This window comes from Hyaena hyaena, unplaced genomic scaffold, assembly GCF_003009895.1.
Source record: "Hyaena hyaena isolate Hyena2069 unplaced genomic scaffold, ASM300989v1 scaffold_40, whole genome shotgun sequence".
Taxonomy (NCBI): Eukaryota; Metazoa; Chordata; class Mammalia; order Carnivora; family Hyaenidae; genus Hyaena; species Hyaena hyaena.
Window position 1 is genome coordinate 2,423,298 of NW_024080672.1, and position 19,323 is coordinate 2,442,620.

The 19,323-nt window shown below is 35.6% G+C and overlaps 1 protein-coding gene across 3 annotated transcripts in view; it reads left to right on the forward strand.

Annotated features, from left to right (window-relative positions):
• The window catches only part of TAX1BP1 (Tax1 binding protein 1), a 76,771-nt gene that overhangs the window by 44,473 nt on the left and 12,975 nt on the right, over positions 1-19,323 (forward strand). For all 3 annotated transcript variants that reach the window (XM_039229846.1, XM_039229845.1, XM_039229847.1), the window contains exons 8-14: positions 657-842; positions 3,070-3,294; positions 3,807-3,953; positions 5,430-5,556; positions 6,756-6,859; positions 10,065-10,190; positions 14,099-14,170. In XM_039229846.1, the coding sequence (XP_039085777.1) occupies positions 657-842; positions 3,070-3,294; positions 3,807-3,953; positions 5,430-5,556; positions 6,756-6,859; positions 10,065-10,190; positions 14,099-14,170 (987 nt within the window). The remainder of the gene's footprint in view (positions 1-656; positions 843-3,069; positions 3,295-3,806; positions 3,954-5,429; positions 5,557-6,755; positions 6,860-10,064; positions 10,191-14,098; positions 14,171-19,323) is intronic.

Sequence of the window (19,323 nt, forward strand, 5' to 3'; positions counted from 1 at the left end):
GTACCCCTTTAGCTTCTAGAATCTCACCATGCCTTTGTATCTAACTATTATAACAATAATTTGTTCCCCCCCAAGAACAACCAAATTGCTATGTATTTTTAAAGAGAACTTAAAAATCGGGGCACCTGGGTGGCTTAGTCGGTTAAGCGGCCGACTTTCGCTTAGGTCATGATCTCCCGGTTCGTGGGTTCGAGCCCCGCGTCGGGCTCTGTGCTGACTGCCAGCTCAGAGCCTGGAGCCTGCTTCAGTCTGTGACTCCCTCTCTCTCTGACCCTCCCCTGCTCACGCTGTCTCTCTCTCTCTCCTAGAAATAAATAAAACATTAAAAAAAATTAAAAAAAAAAAAAAAAGAACTTAAAAATCATAAAAAAAATCATTAATCAAAGGAGAAGATGTTTGAGATGAGGCAATGTTATTAGATCTTAGCTATAATCTCTATGGAAAATTTACAACATAAAAAGCTTAGAAAGGTTATGTTATGCTCTTACATATTAGCTAGGTATTTGATACAACTCGGGTCTTCTGACTCCTAGTCTGGTAGGTCTTCCCATCACTTGATCACATTTGGGCTAGAGATAAACAGTGGCATTTTGAAATTTGAGTAAGTTAGGTTGTGGAGTTAGAGTATTCTTGACATTTCCAAGCATCGTTAACAGGTACATTTGAAGAATACTGAAATAGAAAATACCAAGCTTGTGTCAGAGGTCCAGACTCTAAAGAATTTAGATGGGAACAAAGAAAGCATGATTACTCATTTCAAAGAAGAGATTGGCAGGCTGCAGTTCTGCTTGGCTGAAAAGGAAAATCTACAAAGGACATTCTTGCTTACAGCCTCAAGTAAGGTAAGTATGCATGCAATATGTATTTGAAGATTATACAACCTCTGTCTATTAAATGTAGACAATGCTGTGGTTTTTATTTTTAATCTTCCCTTTTCCCAACCTTTTCTTTTGAAAAAGTTCAGTTCTACAGAAAAGGTAGAAGAACAGAACAGTGAAAACATCTATCCTCAAATATTTTGGCATTTTTATCTCCCCATTTGTATGACCTTTTTTCCCCTCTGATTCATTTGAAGTTGGTTGCAGGCATTGTGATATACCCTAAATATTTTAGCATGTCTTCCCTATCTACGGTTGTAGTTCATTCATTATTCTGTATAACCATAAAACCATGATCATACCTAAGAAATGTAACATTGATAATACTCATTCATGTATATACTTTCAGTATAATCAAGTTATCACAAGTATATATATTTTTAAAAGCATTTATTTTAAGTTTATTTAAAACTAATAAGAGATATAGAGAGCATGAGTAGGGGAGAGGCAGAGAGAGGAGGACAGGGAGAAGGGAAGGAGAAGGGGGAAGAGAGAGACAGATAGAGAATGAATCCCAAGCAGGTTCTGCACTGTCAGCACAGAGCCCGATGTTGGGCTAGAACTCATGACACCGTGAGATCATGACCTGAGCCAAAAACTGAGAGTTGGATGCTTAACTGACTGAGTCACCCAGGTGCCTCTCCACAACTATCTATTTACATATAATCTTTAAAATTTCTTTCTCGTGGTAAAGATCACACATTCATTTGATTATTGTGTTCTTGGGTCTGTTTTAATCTAGAATAGGGTTCCTATACTACTTTTATGACATTGGTATTTTTGAAGAATTCAGGCTTGTCTGAGAAAATGGTCTATAATCTAGATTTATTGTTACCTCAAAGCTAGATTTAGGTCAAACGTTTTTGTCAAGAAAAAGCCTAATAGATGATGTTTTGTACATTATGTTGCAGTGATACCAAATGTCACATAATGTTGATATTAGGCTTAATCATTTGTTTCAAGTTATGTCTGCCTGAATTCATTTTATGGGGTACTTTCTCCCTCTTTGTGATTGAGTAATATGTGGGGTAATACTTTGAGATTATGTGAACATCTTATTTTCCCAATAGCTTTTCACCCAATATTTTTTATTACCTAATGATCCTCACCTGCATCAGTTATTATTATTATATTGATTACAAAATAAAATGATTTTTTTTTCCACACTTAATTTGTAGGTATTCTTTTTTAAAGTTTTGTTTTTTTTTTTAATGTTTGTTTACTTTTGAGAGAGACAGTAAGCAGAGCAGGAGGGGCAGAGAGAAAGGGAGGCACAGAATCTGAAGCAGGCTCCAGGCTCTGAGCTGTCAGCACAGAGCCCAGCGGGACTTGAACTTAACGCACTGTGAGACCATGACCTGAGCTGAAGTTGGATGCTTAACCAATTGAGCCACCCAGGTGCCCCAGGAACTAACAGTTTAAAAACAAAGAATTTTTTGCACTTTTTTCTCAGTTTACATTATTTGTGGTACAAAAATAAAAACTAGGAAAGTTGAATAAACTAGATTTCTTGGACTTGTAATATTAAAGGAAATAATTTTATTATGGCAATTTTAACTTTTCTCATTTTTTTTTATCAGCAATTTTAACTTTTTAAAGAGACTTTTTAGGTTAGGTAAGAGGTGCAAATTTTTTATTTTCCCATTGTCCCATCTTTGCTATTTGCATATCAAATATTTTATTTTTAGAAATAAGTTTTAAATCTGCCCTGTGTTTTTATGTAATGATGTGGAATATGAATATTATATTGGATACATTTTAGGTTAGTTAATAGGAAACGTAACAAATTTTTGTAATTACAGAGAAGTTTTTGAATTATTTTTACTGGTAATCCTAAAAAGTGAGGGTCAGTAAGTAGTTCTAGCTGTTAGAGATTTTGGGCGACAGGAGCTTTCATTCAAATTTCTGTTTAACCAGGGATTTACATATTGGGCATGTTTAACTTCTGAACTGAAGTTAACATGTGCTTAACGTGGTGATAGAGATACTAAGTGCATTGGATTGTTATCCAGGGTTCTAACACAAAGTCCTGTATTAAGTTCTTTATAGACTTCTGTATTTTATCTAAGTCATGAGTAGAAAAGTAGTGTTTAATTTAAAATTTTGGATCTGTTGAAATATGAGTAAAGGTTGTTTCTGCTACTGATTTTTAGTGGTTCCATTGCTAATGTGTTTATCTGCTTTTCTTCAGGAAGATACTTTTCTTTTAAAGGAGCAACTTCGTAAAGCAGAGGAACAGGTTCAGGCAACTCGGCAGGAAGTTGTCTTTCTGGCTAAAGAACTTAGTGATGCTGTAAATGTGAGAGATAAAACAATGGCAGATCTGCACACTGCACGCTTGGAAAATGAGAAAATAAAAAAGCAATTAGCTGATGCAGTGGCAGAACTTAAACTAAATGCTATGAAAAAAGACCAGGTAAAGTGGGTTAATTTTGAATTTTCATTTTGATCAAAAACTCATTATAAGCTTACAAAATAGACTGGGTTATGTCAGAATAAGGTCAGATTCCTAATCATGGAAATTTAAATTTCCATTCATTTTGTTTAGTTATTGTAACTTCTTGGGTTGAAATTAGTTAAATTAATTAGTTGAAGTTAATTAAATTAAGAAAAACTTAAGTAGGCAAATGCCTAATGGTTTATAAGAGCTGCTCTATTATTAAACTTTCTGATGTCAGATATATATTGCTTTGTTTGGAATTTTTTATTTATTAGCTTCATAAAGGGGTATTATGGTTATTTAACAGGTAACACTCCTCAGGATGGGGATTGTTCTTCCTTAGTTTTTTTAATTAGGAGCTAATATGGCTCTGTTGCCCAAACTCCAAAACAAATAAAAACTAGAAGCCAGAAAAAATAAAGTGAAAAGGAAGTTGGGGTTTACTATTATTACATGTGAAATATGAGATTTTTATCATTTTCTTGTAGGAAAAGTCTGATACACTAGAACACGAACTGAGAAGAGAAGTTGAAGATTTGAAACTTCGTCTTCAAATGGCAGCAGATCATTATAAAGAAAAATTCAAAGAATGCCAGAGGCTCCAAAAACAAATAAACAAACTTTCAGACCAATCAGTAAGGACAATTGAAGTCATACAAAATATTTCCTTTATCAGTATTTTTGTTTACAAATCAAATTTATAGTAGCCTAAACTTTCATTTAATAATCTGTACACCCTACATAGGGCTCAAACTCACAACTCTAGCATCAAGAGTCATGTACTTGGGGCGCCTGGGTGGCTAAGTCGCTTAAGTGTCCGACTTCGGCTCAGGTCATGATCTCGTGGTCAATAAGTTCGAGCTCAAATAAATGTTTAAAAAAAATGAGAAAAAGTTGCATACTCCTCTGACTGAGCCAGCCTGGCACCCCCATATTTATAATAGCCTAAATGTCTACCTTTTGAATATAATTTATCTTTGCTTGATTTGAAGTGATTGGCCTAATATTTGTAGTGATAGGTATTGTTTTAAATTTGGAGTTTTTATTGCTGGAAACCCAACAGGAAGCAAGGGCAGCAGCAAGGGAAAGCAGGGAGGGAAAGCTGTCTTTTCTTGACTGTTTCCCTGTAAGTTCTTGATAAAATGTCTTCACTTAAAACTCTATACATATTGAATCCCTCCTTGTGACAATGATCCCTGTCTTCAGTGGGGTTCCCTGTTGATTAGCCTCAGGGTCAAACATGGTTTCTCAGGTGTCATTGTTGGGTTCTTCCATCCTATTCATATCCACGAAATTAGGAAGAGGTCATGTTAGCTAATAATTTTGTATTCCATCTGAGTGGGTAAGTAGAAAGCAAAGAAATGGTTTCTGTTTTGGTGTATGATTGATTTATTTACTTGAGAGGGCATGCCGTAGGTGCCATTGGCGAGGGTTGAAGAGAGAGAATATCTCAAGCAGGCGCCATGTTCAGTGCAGAGCCAGATGTGGGGCTCCATCCCACGACCCTGGGATTATGACTCAAGCTTAATTTAAGAGTTGGATGCTTAACTGACTGAGCCATCCAGGGGCCCCTTGATGTGTGTTTTAATGTGGGTTCTTAAATTGTACTTAAATATAAGGTTTGCTATGTAATGGAATGCTGGAAGTAGAGAAACACATTTAAAACTTGAAGTTGAAAATGATACCAAGTTCTCTGCAATCAAAATTTGCTGTAAAGACCATTTTATTTGTATACTATATTGATACAGATGATATTTACACAGAAATGCGTGTGGTAAGCTAGGAAGGCTTTTGTGAGAAAATATACTTTAAATAAGACCCACATGTATGGGTTTTGGTTGAGGCTTGTAAGTATATTATGACTTTGACTTATGAGATTTCTCTGATTGCTTGTTTTGGTGTTAGTTTGATCATTTGACAAGGAAGACAAAAATAAAATTTGTATCTTTTGTAACTTTTAGGTCAGTAAAGTGATGGGTGTTACTTTTAGTCTTTGCTGGCCTTTAAGACACAATAGCAGCTTTGTGTGGACTTCTCAGAATTTCTTTATATGACAGTTACTGAAGGAAGGAAATATAACTGTTATAATAGTTTGTTAACATTTTGAATAGGCCAATAGTACCAGTGTCTTAACAAGGAAAATCGGGAATCCGCAAAAAGTGAATGATGCCTCAATAAACACAGACCCAGCTACTACTGCCTCTACTATAGATGTAAAGCCACTGCCACCTTCTGCAGGTAAGAATCTTTTGGCCATTTTGTGTAGTGTCCTGCCTTGATGAATATTGACACTTATTCATACTGCCTTATTCCAAGTGTATATGTTTTATGGAGCCTCTAAAAATTCTTATGAGAGAATTAAGGTAAAGATAAAGTTAAGGGGCTTAAAAGTAAAGTCTTGGATGTGAAATATATAAAATGTGAGTGTGAACTAGTATTTTTCTTCATGAGAATACTTGTAAGTATTAAATGAGCTGGAGTTTGTAAGCTTAAATGTTTATAGCAGTTAGACTATACGGTAAATGCCAGTAATGGAGTTTTTAAATAATCCACTAAATCTATGGAATTTTGAGGCATTTATGTCAATTCAGTTGTACAGTTCTTTTGGGGAAACTAAATCCCCTGCTTTATTTTTCTCTCTCCCTCTTTTTTTGATTTTTTTTTATGGATTTCTTTGGATCATTAGGGTACTGCGGTTAGTGTACCTATTGGTGGATGCTTTAAATTTTTATTAGTTTATTAACTTCTAAAATAGATTAGGAAGATCTAGTGAATGTGTGAACATGACAATTTGAATTAAGTCTAGGTTTTCACTTGCCCTAATTTCTTTTTTTCATCTTAGGTTAAAGATTGACAATAATGGAAGTCAGCACTCAAATATATAAAAGTACATTTCTATTATAGTCTTTGTGGATACTTGCTGTTTTAAACTTCTTAAATGTATTGTAAATTTCCCATACTATTAAATTTTTAATTAGCTAATGTAGAACAGGATCCTGACTTCCATTTATGTACACTTTTTATAGTATCTAGAAGTGTTGTGTAAATTATATACTTAATAAAGACTTAACTGAATAGAAGTGAAGGACTAGAAAAATAATTTAAAGTGTTTTCTCAGAGTATAGCTTTCTACTCACCTGTGTATTCAGTTATATGAAGAGAACAAGCGTGCCATTTAAAAACTGTTTTTAGCTGATTAAAAAATCACTTTTCATTATTGAATGTAATCTTGTTTCTGGCCAAACTGACTTGTAAAAAAATTCTCATGTAGAGTTTATATTATTTTTATTTAGTGTATGATTAGGTGTTTTTAAATAAAAATTTATCTTTCAGTATTCCATTTATTATATTTCACAGTATACTGACCTTTAAGTTATTTTGAACAGGAAGGTAATATAAGGGCAAAATAATTTTTAATATTTTTTGCCTTGTAATAGGTGAGACAAATTCTGACATTGTAACAAAAGGACAAGTCTGTGAAATGACCAAAGAAATTGCTGACAAAACAGAAAAATATAATAAATGTAAACAGCTTTTGCAGGTAAGCTGGCTCTCTTGCAAGTGAAAGATTTATCAAATATAATGACTTAGCTTAACTCTATTTAGATTTTTTTTTTTTTTTTTTAAATCCTGCGATTTGTTTTTCATATCCATATACTGGTATTGAGTTTCACTTTTGAGATGATGGGGGAGTTTGTTTTATGTACCTGTGCATGGAGGCCTGCATGTAAATCATGATCCTAAAATTATTAGTGTCCTTTCTTGATAATGGGCAAGTGATTGAGGCTGGATATTTGTCTTATTATAAGGATACATGGAAAAAGTGCTCTTTTTGCATTTACTGTAATAATAGCAAAGAATTTTACCACATCTTAAGTTGACCGGAATTACAAAGTGGAAAAAGAGAATGTTAACCAAATGAGCTGTTGATTTGATTTGATTATATTGTATATTGTATTTTTTGACTATTTTAAATTGTATTCTTCATACATTTCAGTTTTATAATCATCTTGGTAGGATTCACTCCTGGAGTATTTAAGGGACAGAGGGAAAATGCTTCTCATTTATACTTGATTTGGAGAAGGGAGGCAAAGGTGTTTTGTGTGTGTGATTTTTGTTTAATTGATTTTTTGTGAGTGTGTATTGTTTCTCTGTGCATACAGAGAGGCAAAGGACATTTAGAGCTATAGAATGATGTTCATACATTAGTTCAGTGTTACTGTAGTAATTAAATATTTTGTTACTGCCTTCTAAGTAGTATTTAATCTTTTAAACTTTAAACTGAACATTTTTGTTGCTTCAAAGGATCCTTCTTCTGTAGAAGGATTGATGAGAATAGTTTTACCCTTGAGTTCAAAGTAGTTGTTTTATAAGGGGCTAAACTTTTTTCATCAAGTCTGAAACAATTCTGGATGATCTTTTTTAAGGAAACATCATCATATAGTATTATTGAAAGGAAGATAGAATGTTCCTAAGCCAAAAACTTCCTCAAGGTACATACTTTTTCAAGTAGTGTTGAAGTGTAGTAAACTGCATATATTTGTTGAATTCCAGTGAATTGCTTATATATGTATTCTTTATTTTTTTTTTAATGTTTACTTTTGTGAGAGACAGAGCACACATGGGGGAGGGGCAGAGAGAGAGGGTGACACAATTCAAAGTAGGCCCCAGGCTCTGAGCTGTCAGCACAGAGCCCAATGCGGGGCTCGAACCCACAAACTATGAGATCATGACCTGAACTGAAGTCGGGACTCTCAACTGACTGAGCCACTCAGGTGCTATTGAATTGCTCGTATTTGAAGTCTGCAGTTTAATCAGTTTTGCCATATATAGTTGTGAAAATACTACAATGCCAAGGTAACATTTCTGTTACTTGCCAAAGTTTTTACGTACCCATTTGGTATATATGTGCTGTCCAAGTGAGCAGTTCTATTTGGAACTCATTTCCCCCTCTGTTGCCATCCCCAGGAAACTGTTGGCTTGTTTCTGCCACTGTAGTCTACTTTTTATATAGTTTGTATGAATGTAGTCATATGGTATATACTCTTTTTTTTCCTCTCCTCTTTCAACATAATTATTTTGAGATTTATCCATGTTGTTTCTTATATCGGTAGTTCATTCCTTTTCATTCGGAGAGTTCAGGTCTTTTGCTATTTTAAACATGGAGTTGCTCATTTTATTACGGAATTATAAGTTTTCTTTATTGTGGGTAGAGATCCTTTGATATATGTTTGGGAAATATTTTCTCCCAGTCTGTAACTTGCCTTTTCATTTCCTTAACTGTGTTTTTAGAAAAGCTTTTGATTAAGTTCAGATTTATCAACTTGCTCTTTTATTTTTTGTGCTATTTATTTATTTTTTATTAAGTTTATTTATTTTGAGAGAGAGCACAAGCAGGCAAGGTTCAGAAAGAGAGGCAGACCGAGAATCCCAAGTAAACTCTGCACTGACAGTGCTGGGTCTGATGGGGCTTGAACTCCAGTATCGTGAGATCATGACCTGAGCTGAAATCAAGAGTCAGATGCTCAATTGACTGAGCCACCCACGCACCTGTGTGCTTTTTATGTTCTAAGAAACATTTACCTATAATCCAACTTGTAAAGATTTTTTCTTCTATAAGTTTTATAATCCTAGCTTTCACTAAATTTTTTTTTATGTTTTATTTATTCCTGAAAGAGAGAGAGAGACAGACACACACCCACCCACCATGAGAGCATGAGCAGGGGAGGGTGGAGAGAGAGGGAGACACAGAATCCGAAACAGGCTCCAGGCTCTCTGAGCTAGCTGGCAGCACAGAGCCTGATGCAGGGCTTGAACCCACGAACCATGAGATCATGACCTGAGCGGAAGTTGGACGCTTAACCGACTGAGCCACCCAGGCGCTCCACGCTTTCACTATATTTAGGCCTGTTAATAATTTTAATTTTATTTTGTGGTGTGAGGTATGGTATGTATAGTAATAGATAGTAAGTTGATTTAGCATTACTTGTTAAAGACATTTTCTCTGTTCAGAGTTGCTTAAAGCATATTTTTAAACTTTCACCTCAAATATAAGACATTCAAAATGAAATTGCCAGTTTACCCTTGTGTCATGATTTGTAACTCCTTTTAATATTCTTGGTTGTAGAGAAGAGTAGTGTGTGAGAAGTCACTGTAGATAATATCTTAAGACGCCCCAGAGTTTTAGTTGTCAATGTCTGGAAGCCATGTTATTATAAGACTTTTATAGGACTATTATAGACTATTATAGGACTTTTTTATCCTTAAATCTCTTTGCAGAAGTAATATATGCTTATTTTGAAGTCTTAGGCATTATAAAGAGTAAAAATCGTAAAAGGTACCGTCATGATCCTGATTCCAAGTGATTAGAGCTATTAATATTTTTGTTTATATTTTTCCACACAACAAGATACAGAGATCATCTAAAATTCTGTTAACTTTTAAAACAAAAATAAGATTATACTGTATATTCTGTAGCCACTTGCTATTTGTAATTAATGTATCTTGAGATTTTTTTTCCCTTGTTAATGTGTAGATCTACTCTGTTCTTTTAAATATATACTGTTTCATTGTATGGACTTAAAATGATTTATTTCATGTTCCACTGACCTGGGTTATTTCAGTTCTTATATTGTTACAACAGTGTTACAATGAAGCATTCAGCATGTTTTTAAATATGTTCATAAAGATAGTGGCTTATCTGGATTTTTAAAAGTCTTTTGGTAATTAATGCTAATTTCATTTAGGATGAGAAAACAAAATGCAATAAATATGCTGATGAACTTGCAAAAATGGAATTGAAATGGAAAGAGCAAGTGGAGATTGCTGAAAATGTGAAACTAGCACTCGCAGAAGTAGAGGACAGTTACAAAGTAAGTTCAGTATTTGTATAACGTGAGGCATGGTATACCCGTACTTTTGCAGATATGTTCGCTATAAGTTTTATCAATCTGATGTGCAGTTTTAATATAGATAGTTGGGATAGTATTTTTGTACTTAAGTACAAATGTAGTACATGTTTAGTGGATTGTAGTTAATATGCATACACATTACCATTGTGGCTTTAATTCTGTTCATTTAGATTGCTAATTAAAATATCTTTTAATCATGCTTCGTTTCTAAGATGAAAAGTGATCATTTCATTATCCTATTAAACATTTTTTTTAATGTTTATTTCAGAGAGAGTGAGAGCAAGAGCATGTAGTTGCGCACAAGTGGGGGAGGGACAGAGAGAGAGGGAGATACAGAATCTAAAGCAGGCTTTAGGCTCTGAACTGTCAGCACAGAGCCCGACGTGGGGCTTGAACCCACGAACTGCAAAATCATGACCTGAGCCAATGCTTAACTAATTGAGCCACCCAGGTGCCCCCCGATTTGTTCATTTAGAAACAAACATGAATGTATGTGTAAAATTATTTTAGGGCCTCAAGGTTCCTGGGTGGCTCAGTTCTTTGAGTATCTGACTTTCAGTTTCAGCTCAGGTCATGATCTCATGGTTCGTGGGTTCGAGTCCCACATTGGATTCCACACTGACAGTGGAGACTACTTGGGATTCATTCTCTCTGTCTCTCTCAAAATAAAAATATTGAAAAAAATTATTTTAAGGCCATGACATTTTTGTGAGGGTGTAATTAATACATGATTAGTAATTTTTGAATTTAAAATTTATATGAGTGTTATTAAATCACCAAAATGTGGTACTTGTGATCCTAAAAAGTACTGCAGAGTGATAGTCTTTTTTTTAATTATGTCATTAGGAAGCCACATGTTTATTATTATTTTTTTCTTAAGCTTGAGAGAGAGCTTGCGTGCAGAAGAGAGGGCAGAGAGAGAGAGAGGGGAGAGATGGGAGAGATAGAATCCCAAATAGGCTTGCTCCATACTGTCCTTGCAGAGCCCGACCTGGGGCTTGATCCCATGAACTGAGAGATCATGACCTGAGCCGAAATCCAGAGTCTGATGTTTAACTGAGTCACCCAGGTGCTTTAGTTATACAGTCTTAATTAAAATTGCCTTTGCCAGTGTAATAATAGGCAACAAACAAGACCAAATGGTGAATCATATTTGTAAGACTGTTAGAGGCAAAAAAAAAAAAAAAAAAAAAAAAAAAAAAATTAGCAGGCTGGTTAGCTAATAAGTTAAGATCTTTTCTTCTAAGGAAATCAAGTATACTCTTAGAATTTTTGATATTTATATGTACATGTAACTTGCGTATTTTGTGTGAGTAAAGATCAGGAAGTTCTGAATGATTTAACTTTGCTATAGTATGGCTAATTCTACTTCCAATATAATTTTTAAATGTTCTTAAAGACACCAAAGATGGGGTTTCTCCCTGGGGGCTGGAGAGGGTGCACATTATATACTAAGGTAATTTTACTGGTGGTCTTTTGTTTTTTAATCTTCATCTGCTGTCAGAGTAAAATTTTCAAACTTTTTTTTTTTTTTAATTTTTTTTTTTAATGTTTTTTATTTATTTCTAGGAGAGAGAGAGAGACAGCATGAGCAGGGGAGGGTCAGAGAGAGAGGGAGTCACAGACTGAAACAGGCTCCAGGCTCTGAGCTGACAGTCAGCACAAAGCCTGACGCGGGGCTCAAACCCACGAACCGCGAGATCATGACCTAAGCGAAAGTCGGACGCTTAACCGACTAAGCCACCCAGGCGCCCCAAAATTTTCAAACTTTTAATTTATGAGATTATTATTGTTTCTATGTTCCCTGTGGATATTGTTTTCAATGGCTGGCAACCTCCCTTATTATAAAGTGTATATATTGAATTTATATGAACTTATATCTTTGCATATGGACTAGAAAAAAATCATTTAGTAAAATTAAAGCCTACTTTTAGGGCTTTAGAGTGTTGTGTTAACTCTTATCTGGGTGGTTACACAGGTAAGGCACAAGGCTGTGTATGCTTAAGGAGTTTATAATCTAGTAGACATTGCTAGTAGTATCATGGTGATACCTACAACTCTTTGACATTCACGACCCAGGTAATCATTTGTCAAATCCATGGGAAGCTAAGTAATATTTTTAGTTGATTAATGGTGAATGTGGTCATCAAAATTAACATTATAGATTATGCTGCTGGTAAAGGGGCTTGACTTCTTGTTTAATGCCCTTTTACTTCTGTCCTGTTGAGACAAGTACTCACTAGACAGATACTCACTGGACAAAGCAAAATGGGTTGAAGTTCTACATGAATGAGAAGTCTAATAAATAAGTACCTTAGGGCTCTTTTCAGTGGAATATTTAGGAGTTAAACATTAAGAAACCAGACCCTTGAAAGAAAAAACTGGAGGGGAGGAGAAGCAGTTCTCGGGAAAGAAAGAAACAGCATTTCAAGCAGATAGATAAGCATTAATATACAGACTTGGAGGTGAAAAGTACAGAGCATAGTCTGGAGATTATGAACAATCTTGAGTAATAAGACTTTAATGTCTGTAATGGAGTAGATTGAACCTGAAAGATAGATTGAAGCCATGTTTTGGAAGGCCTAAGATGGAATTTGGGGTACCATTTGTTAAGAGGTTTCTATGGGGTAAAGAAAGGGACCCAACTGTAGTGGTTTTTTTGAAATAGTTGGTAACACTGAGGGGATTTATAGGTGAAAAGAGTTTTTGAAGGTAAGAAAATCAGAAATATTCTTACAGAATTACTTGATAAAGGCCACCTCTTTGGGTACCTTTCTTGATCACTTATTATTGAATAGGACATGTGTCTATCAATGAAAGCTTTGAAAGGCATCCTTAGGGAAAAATGATTGGAGAATAGTTTTATTTGTGTTTGTATCCATAATGCTTATGCTGCAAGTATAAGGTGGTATTTGAATGAATGAATGAATGAATGACTTAAAGAGACTGCAGATGTTGGGAAGAGGAGAAGAAAGTGTTGGAACATAGCTTCCTAGCCTCAGTGGGCTCTGAGATTGATAATATCTGTTAGCAAAACTTACAAAAGTAGATTTGGGACCTTTTGCCCTTAAAATGCAGAAAGACAGTAGTGAAAACATGTCATCCATCAATTGAAAAGATAGGTTTTGTGGCGGCTAGGGTAGTTCAGTCAGTAAGTGTCTGACTCTTGATTTTGGCTCAGGTCACGATTTCATGGGCTTTGTGCTGACTGTGGAGTCTGCTTCAGATTCTCTTTCTTTCCCTCTCTTTGCCTCTCCACCACCACTTGTGCATAAGCACTCGCTCAGTCTCTTTAAAAAAAAAAAAAAAAGTCAATAAACTTAAAAAAAAATAATAAAGGGAGCAACACCTGCATGGCTTAGTCAGTTAAGTATTCAGCTTCAGCTCAGGTCATGATCTTGGGGTTCATGAATTTCGCCCCGTGTTGGACTCTGCTGACAGCTCAGATTCTGTGTCTCCCTCTCTCTACTTCTCTCCTGCTTGCGTGTGTGCGCGCACTCTCTCTCTCAAAAGTAAATAAATATTAAAAAAAATTATAAGGAAGATTTGGAACTTGGGAAAGATAATTGTGATTTATTCCCATGGTATTATAGTTGAAGGCATAGAAAAAAGAGTTGTCATGGGGAATATAGAGAGAAGAAGCCAAAGAAGAAACTTCAGAGAACACTCACATTAAAAAAGTTTTTTTTTCTTTTAAATTTAAAAAAAGTTTTTTTAATTTTAAATATATCCAGAGATGTCAAAGAATAAAATCCAAGGAAAATACATGGATATGGAAATAAGAATTATTTTGGTAGAATGGTATAAACTAGCTCTTGATGTGTAGGGAAAGAGTAAATAAAAAAATTAATGATGATTTCTTTTTTCAGCTTCAATTGGCAGAGAAAGACAAAGAAATAAATGGTCTAACTTCACATTTGGAAAACCTCTCCAGAGAAAAGGTATTGAACAGTGTACTTTAAAATCTTTCTTTTTCTACAGCTTTATGAAGACACACATTTTATAGTCATTTGAGGGTGGCTTTTAAAAAATAAAAATAAGGGCACCTGGATGACCCAGTTGGTTAGCATTTGACTCTTGATTTTTTAAAAAAAAATTTAATATTTATTTTTAAGAGAGTGTGAGCAGGGTAGGGGCAGAGAGGGAGACACAGAATCTGAAGCAGGTTCCAGACTCCGAGCTGTCAGCACAGAGTCAGGTGGTGGGGCTTGAACCCATGAACCATGAGATCATGACCTGAGCCAAAGTCAAATGCTTAACCGACAGAGCCACCCAGGTGCCCTTGACTCTTGATTTTGGCTGGGTCATGATTATCATGAGATTGGGCCTTCTTGAGCTTCTCGCTGAACATGGAGCCTGCTTATGATTCTCTCTCTCCCTCTGCTCTTCTTCCCTGACTCTGTATGCTTGCTCTCTAAAAAAAAAAAAAATTAGAATAAAGAAAAGACTGAAGCAGATCTTAGTCCTCTTAGGGTGGAGAATGTTTTTTTTTTTTAAGTTAATATTTTTAAAAATATTTTTACTTTTTGAGGAAAATGATTGTGTTTAAATTTAGCTTTTAATATTTTGTATTAATAAAACAAATTTTGTGATGCTTAAATTTAGAAAGATAAAAATTTAAAAGTTATGCATATTGTTGTCTTTATCTGTTTTTCTTGTTTGAAGGAAACATTTTAGAAGTTACTTAATGATTTATAGTGTAACCTTAACAGTGAAATAGAATGTACATTTATAATGTAAAACCTGCTGTAGTGCAGCATTTCACAAATTATTGTTTGAGGTCTTTTGTTGGGGGTCCCTATCCCCTTTCTGGAAATCTAGTAAGTTAAAAACGATCTTCACAATCCGCCCCCCCCCCCCAACTATGTTACATTTAAACATGCTGGTATGTAAGCAGTGGTGTTAAAACTGCTGGTGTGTTAGTTTTTGAATCAAGGCAGTTGCACCAAAACTCCAACCATATTCATCTTAACCATTGCATTAAAGGTTAAATGCAAAGAAAAAACCTGTTTTACTTATGAAACAGTAAAACAGTCATCTTTTATTTTCAAAATGTTTTTAATATTTATTTTTGAGAGAGAGAGACACACACAGTGTGAGCATAGGAGGGGCAGAGAGAGAGAGAGAGAGAAGAAGAAAAAGGAGGAGGAGGGGGAGGAGGGAGGAGGGGGAAGGGACGCAGAATCTGAAGCAGGCTCCGGGCTCTGAGCTGTCAGCACAGAGCAGCTGATGCAGGGATTGAACTCCTGAACTGCGGGATCATGACCTGAGCTGAAGTCGATGCTCAACTGACTCAGCCACCAGGTCCCCTGAAACAGTAAAATAGTAATCTTAATCGAAGCTTGATCTTGAGGTGCATGTCTTTTTTAATGTTCTGTGTGATGAAACGGGAAGTACCCTCAAAGTGCTTCTGCCTGAAGAAGTATGATGGTTATCTTAAGGTGAAGTACTTGCGTAGTTGTTTGGGTTGTGAGCTGAACTAGCTACTTTTTTTAATAGCATATTGTTTTCTGTATTAAAGAATGACTAATAGGGGTGCCTTGGTTTCTCAGTGGGTTGAGTATCTCTTGATTTTGGCTCAGGTCATGATCCCAGGGTCATAGGATTGAGCCCTGCATTGTGTTTCATGCTGAGTGTGGAACTTCCTTAAGATATTCCACCACCACCCACGCCCCCTGCTCCCTGTGTCCCTCTCCCCTGCATATACGCCTGTTCTTTAAAATTAAAAAAAAAAAAAAAAAAGTGACTAATAAAATTTATGGTTATTTTAAAGGTATGGTATTTGGTAGGTGTTTTCTTAAAAAGAAGTGAGCCTGTTACTTTAAGAAAAATCAATTAATAGTATTTATTGCCAATGATAAAATTCAAGACTTTAAGCAAAAACTAGAATTTTGGGTACCTCTTTAAAAATTTTTTAATTTTATTTTTTATTTTTTTATTTTTGAGAGAGAGAGAGAGACAGAGTGTGAGCAGAGGAGGGGCAGAGAGAAAGGGAGGCACAGAATCTGAAACAGGCTCCAGACTCTGAGCTGCCAGCACAGAGTCTGATATGGGGTTTGAACTTACAAGGTCATTGAGAAAATGACATGAGCCGAAGTTGGATGCTTAACTGATTGAGCCACCCAAGTGCTCTGAATTTTGGGTACCTTGTATCTACTACCATGAGCTTGATAATTCCCAGTGCTTACTCACTTTTCTAATGAGATAGGCAGTAATATTAAGACTGATTTTTAAAAAGTGTTTAGTTAAATGGGCCAGTATTTGGAAGGTCTCTATGACCTTGTGAACCAGTCAAGTTTCCTAAATGACCAGTGATGATACTACAAAATCACACATTGTAAGGAGGCCATTAGGATCTTAGCTTAAAGTTGCTATGTGACAGTTGCAGAATTCTGACTTCTCTTTTTCTTTTTTTTTTTTAAAGTTTATTTATTTATATAGAGTATATAAGCAGGGGGTGGGGGTGGGGGTGGGGGGTGGGATACCAAGCAGGTTCTGTGCTGTCTGCACAGAGCCCGACACGTGGCTTGATCCCATGAACTCAGATCATCACCTGAGCTGAAATCAAGAGTCAAATGCTTAGCTGACAGAGTCACCCAGTCACCCCGAATTCTGATTTTTCAAATCCATTATTATCTCTGTTTGCCCCTTAGCATTCTGTAAGGAAGAGGAACCACCTTTCTTTGTCCTCATTGGGCTCAGGTCATGATTTCCTGGTTTGTGAGTTCAAGCCATGCTGTCAGGCTCTGCACTGACAGCTCAGAGCCTAGAGCCTGCCCCTCCCTCCCTGTCTTCCTCCCTTTCTCTCTCTCTCTCTCTCTCAAAAAATAAGGAAAATTAAAAAAAAATTGTTTTTGAATTTACTTTTTCTCTACTCCATTGCACTTTCACACTCCTGAATTACTGTGGCAACACTTCCTGTGGTTTTTTGATTCATGGCAGGAGATCAGGGAACCTCTATTGAGGTCCTACTGTGTTCTGAGCACTCTACTTGCTTCTCAGTAGCCCTCCTATGGCTGGAGAAGGTAAATTCTTCAGGGTTATCAGTGTTGGAGCGGTCTGACTCCAGTCTGCCATATCATTTGTTTCTAATTTCTGCTTGTTTATAATTTCAAGTATGCCCGTCTGCCCCTCCCCCAATCTCAACCTCTCTCTCTCACAAAACTAAGCATTTAAGAAAAAATATCTTTAAAGAGGAAAATCTTGTAATTTTGAAAATAGTCCAATTTAGCAATACTTTTCTTAATGGTTCATATATGCTGTTTGTCTCCTAACACATTTTTGCCTTGCTCAAGGTTACAAAGACTTTCTCCTATTATTTTCTTCTACTATATACATAGTTTTAGCTCTTTTGTTTAGTTTATGATCTATTTAAAGTTAATTGTTTTGTATGGTACGGTATATAATCAGAATTTGACCATATCCATTTCTTTAAGCTTATGCTTAAAAAAGCCCATCCCTTTCCTTCACTGAATTACTTCTGCATCTTTGTTGAAAAATCAGTGGACTGTGAATATGGGTATTTTTTGGGCTCTGTCCTTTGTTTTTATTGATTTATATCAGGGGTTAGCAAACTGACATCTACAAGCCAAATATGGCTCATGGCCTATTATGTAAATAAAGTTTTATTAGCATGTGGCCATGCCCATTCACTTAGGTATTAACCTGTGGCTGCAGCAGTAAAGGCAGATTTGAGTAGTTGTGACAGACTTTGTTTTAACAGAGCTGAAAACATCTGCTATCAGGACCTTTATGGGAAAAATTTGCCAGCCCCTGATCTGTATGTTCGGCCATATGTCCTTTTTTTATTCTCTTGATTTATAGCTTTATCATAAATCTTGAAATCAGGTGTAAGTCCTTGTTCTTTTTAAAAATGGGCTATTTTAGGACCTTTGTATTTCAGTCTTCATTTTAGAATCAGCTTGCCAATTTATACAAAAGCCTGTGGAGATTTTGATTGGGATTGTATTGAATGTATAGATAAACTTGGGAGGAATTAATAGCATAAAAATGCTATTTTCCAGCCAGTCCATGAATGTGGTATATTTCTCTTGTTGAGGCTTTCATTTAAAAAAAAAAAAAAAAAATTTTTTTTATAGTTTATTTTTGAGACAGAGTCAGAACATGAGCGGGGGAGGGGCAGAGAGAGAGGGAGACACAGAATCCAAAACAGGCTCCAGGCTCTGAGCTAGCTGTCAGCACAGAACCTGATGGGGGGCTCGAACCCATGAACCGCAAGATCATGACCTGAGCTGAAGTCGGATGCTTAACTGGATGCTTAACCGACTGAGCCACCCAGGCGTCCCTGTTAAGGCTTTCTTTAATATCTCTCAGAAAGTTTGTGGTTTTTAGTGTGTAGGTGTTGCATATCTTTTATTAAATTTATTCCTAAATATCTTAATATTATTGCTGCTACTATAAATGGTATCTTTAAAAATTTCATTTGTCAATTGTGTGTTGCGCGCGTGCGCACGCACACACACAGTGGATTTTATGTATTGACTCTTGTATACTGCGATCTTGGTAAATCCACTCATTCTCCTAGTTTTAGTAGATTCCTTAGGATTTTCTACATATGTATAATCATATCTTCTGTGAATAAAGGTAATTTTATTTCTTCCATTCCAGTCTGCCTTAATCTTGCCTTAATCCACTGTTTGGCCTCTTTAGTATGATGTTGAGTAGAAGTGTTAAGAGCAGATAGAATCATTTAGTTTTCCACCATTAAGGTTCAGTGTAAGCACTTTTTTGTTCACTGTAGCTGTTTGAAATGTCTTTTTTCATATTAAGGAAGTTATTTCTAGTTTGCTGAGACTTAAAAATATATATAAATGCCTGTTGAATTTTGTAAAATGTTTCTTCTCTATGTGTTGAAATATGTTTTTTCCCCATTAGTCTGTGAACATAGTGATTTACATTGATTTTTGGATGTTAAGTTAAATTTGTTTTCTTGTGATAAAAACCACTTGGTCATGTTATTTTTAAATATTGTATTTGAATTTTGTTTTGAGAAAGAGCGTGCAGGCACACTAGAGGGGGAGGAACAGAGGGTGAGAGAAAGAGAATCTCAATCTTTGATGTGGGGCTTGATCTC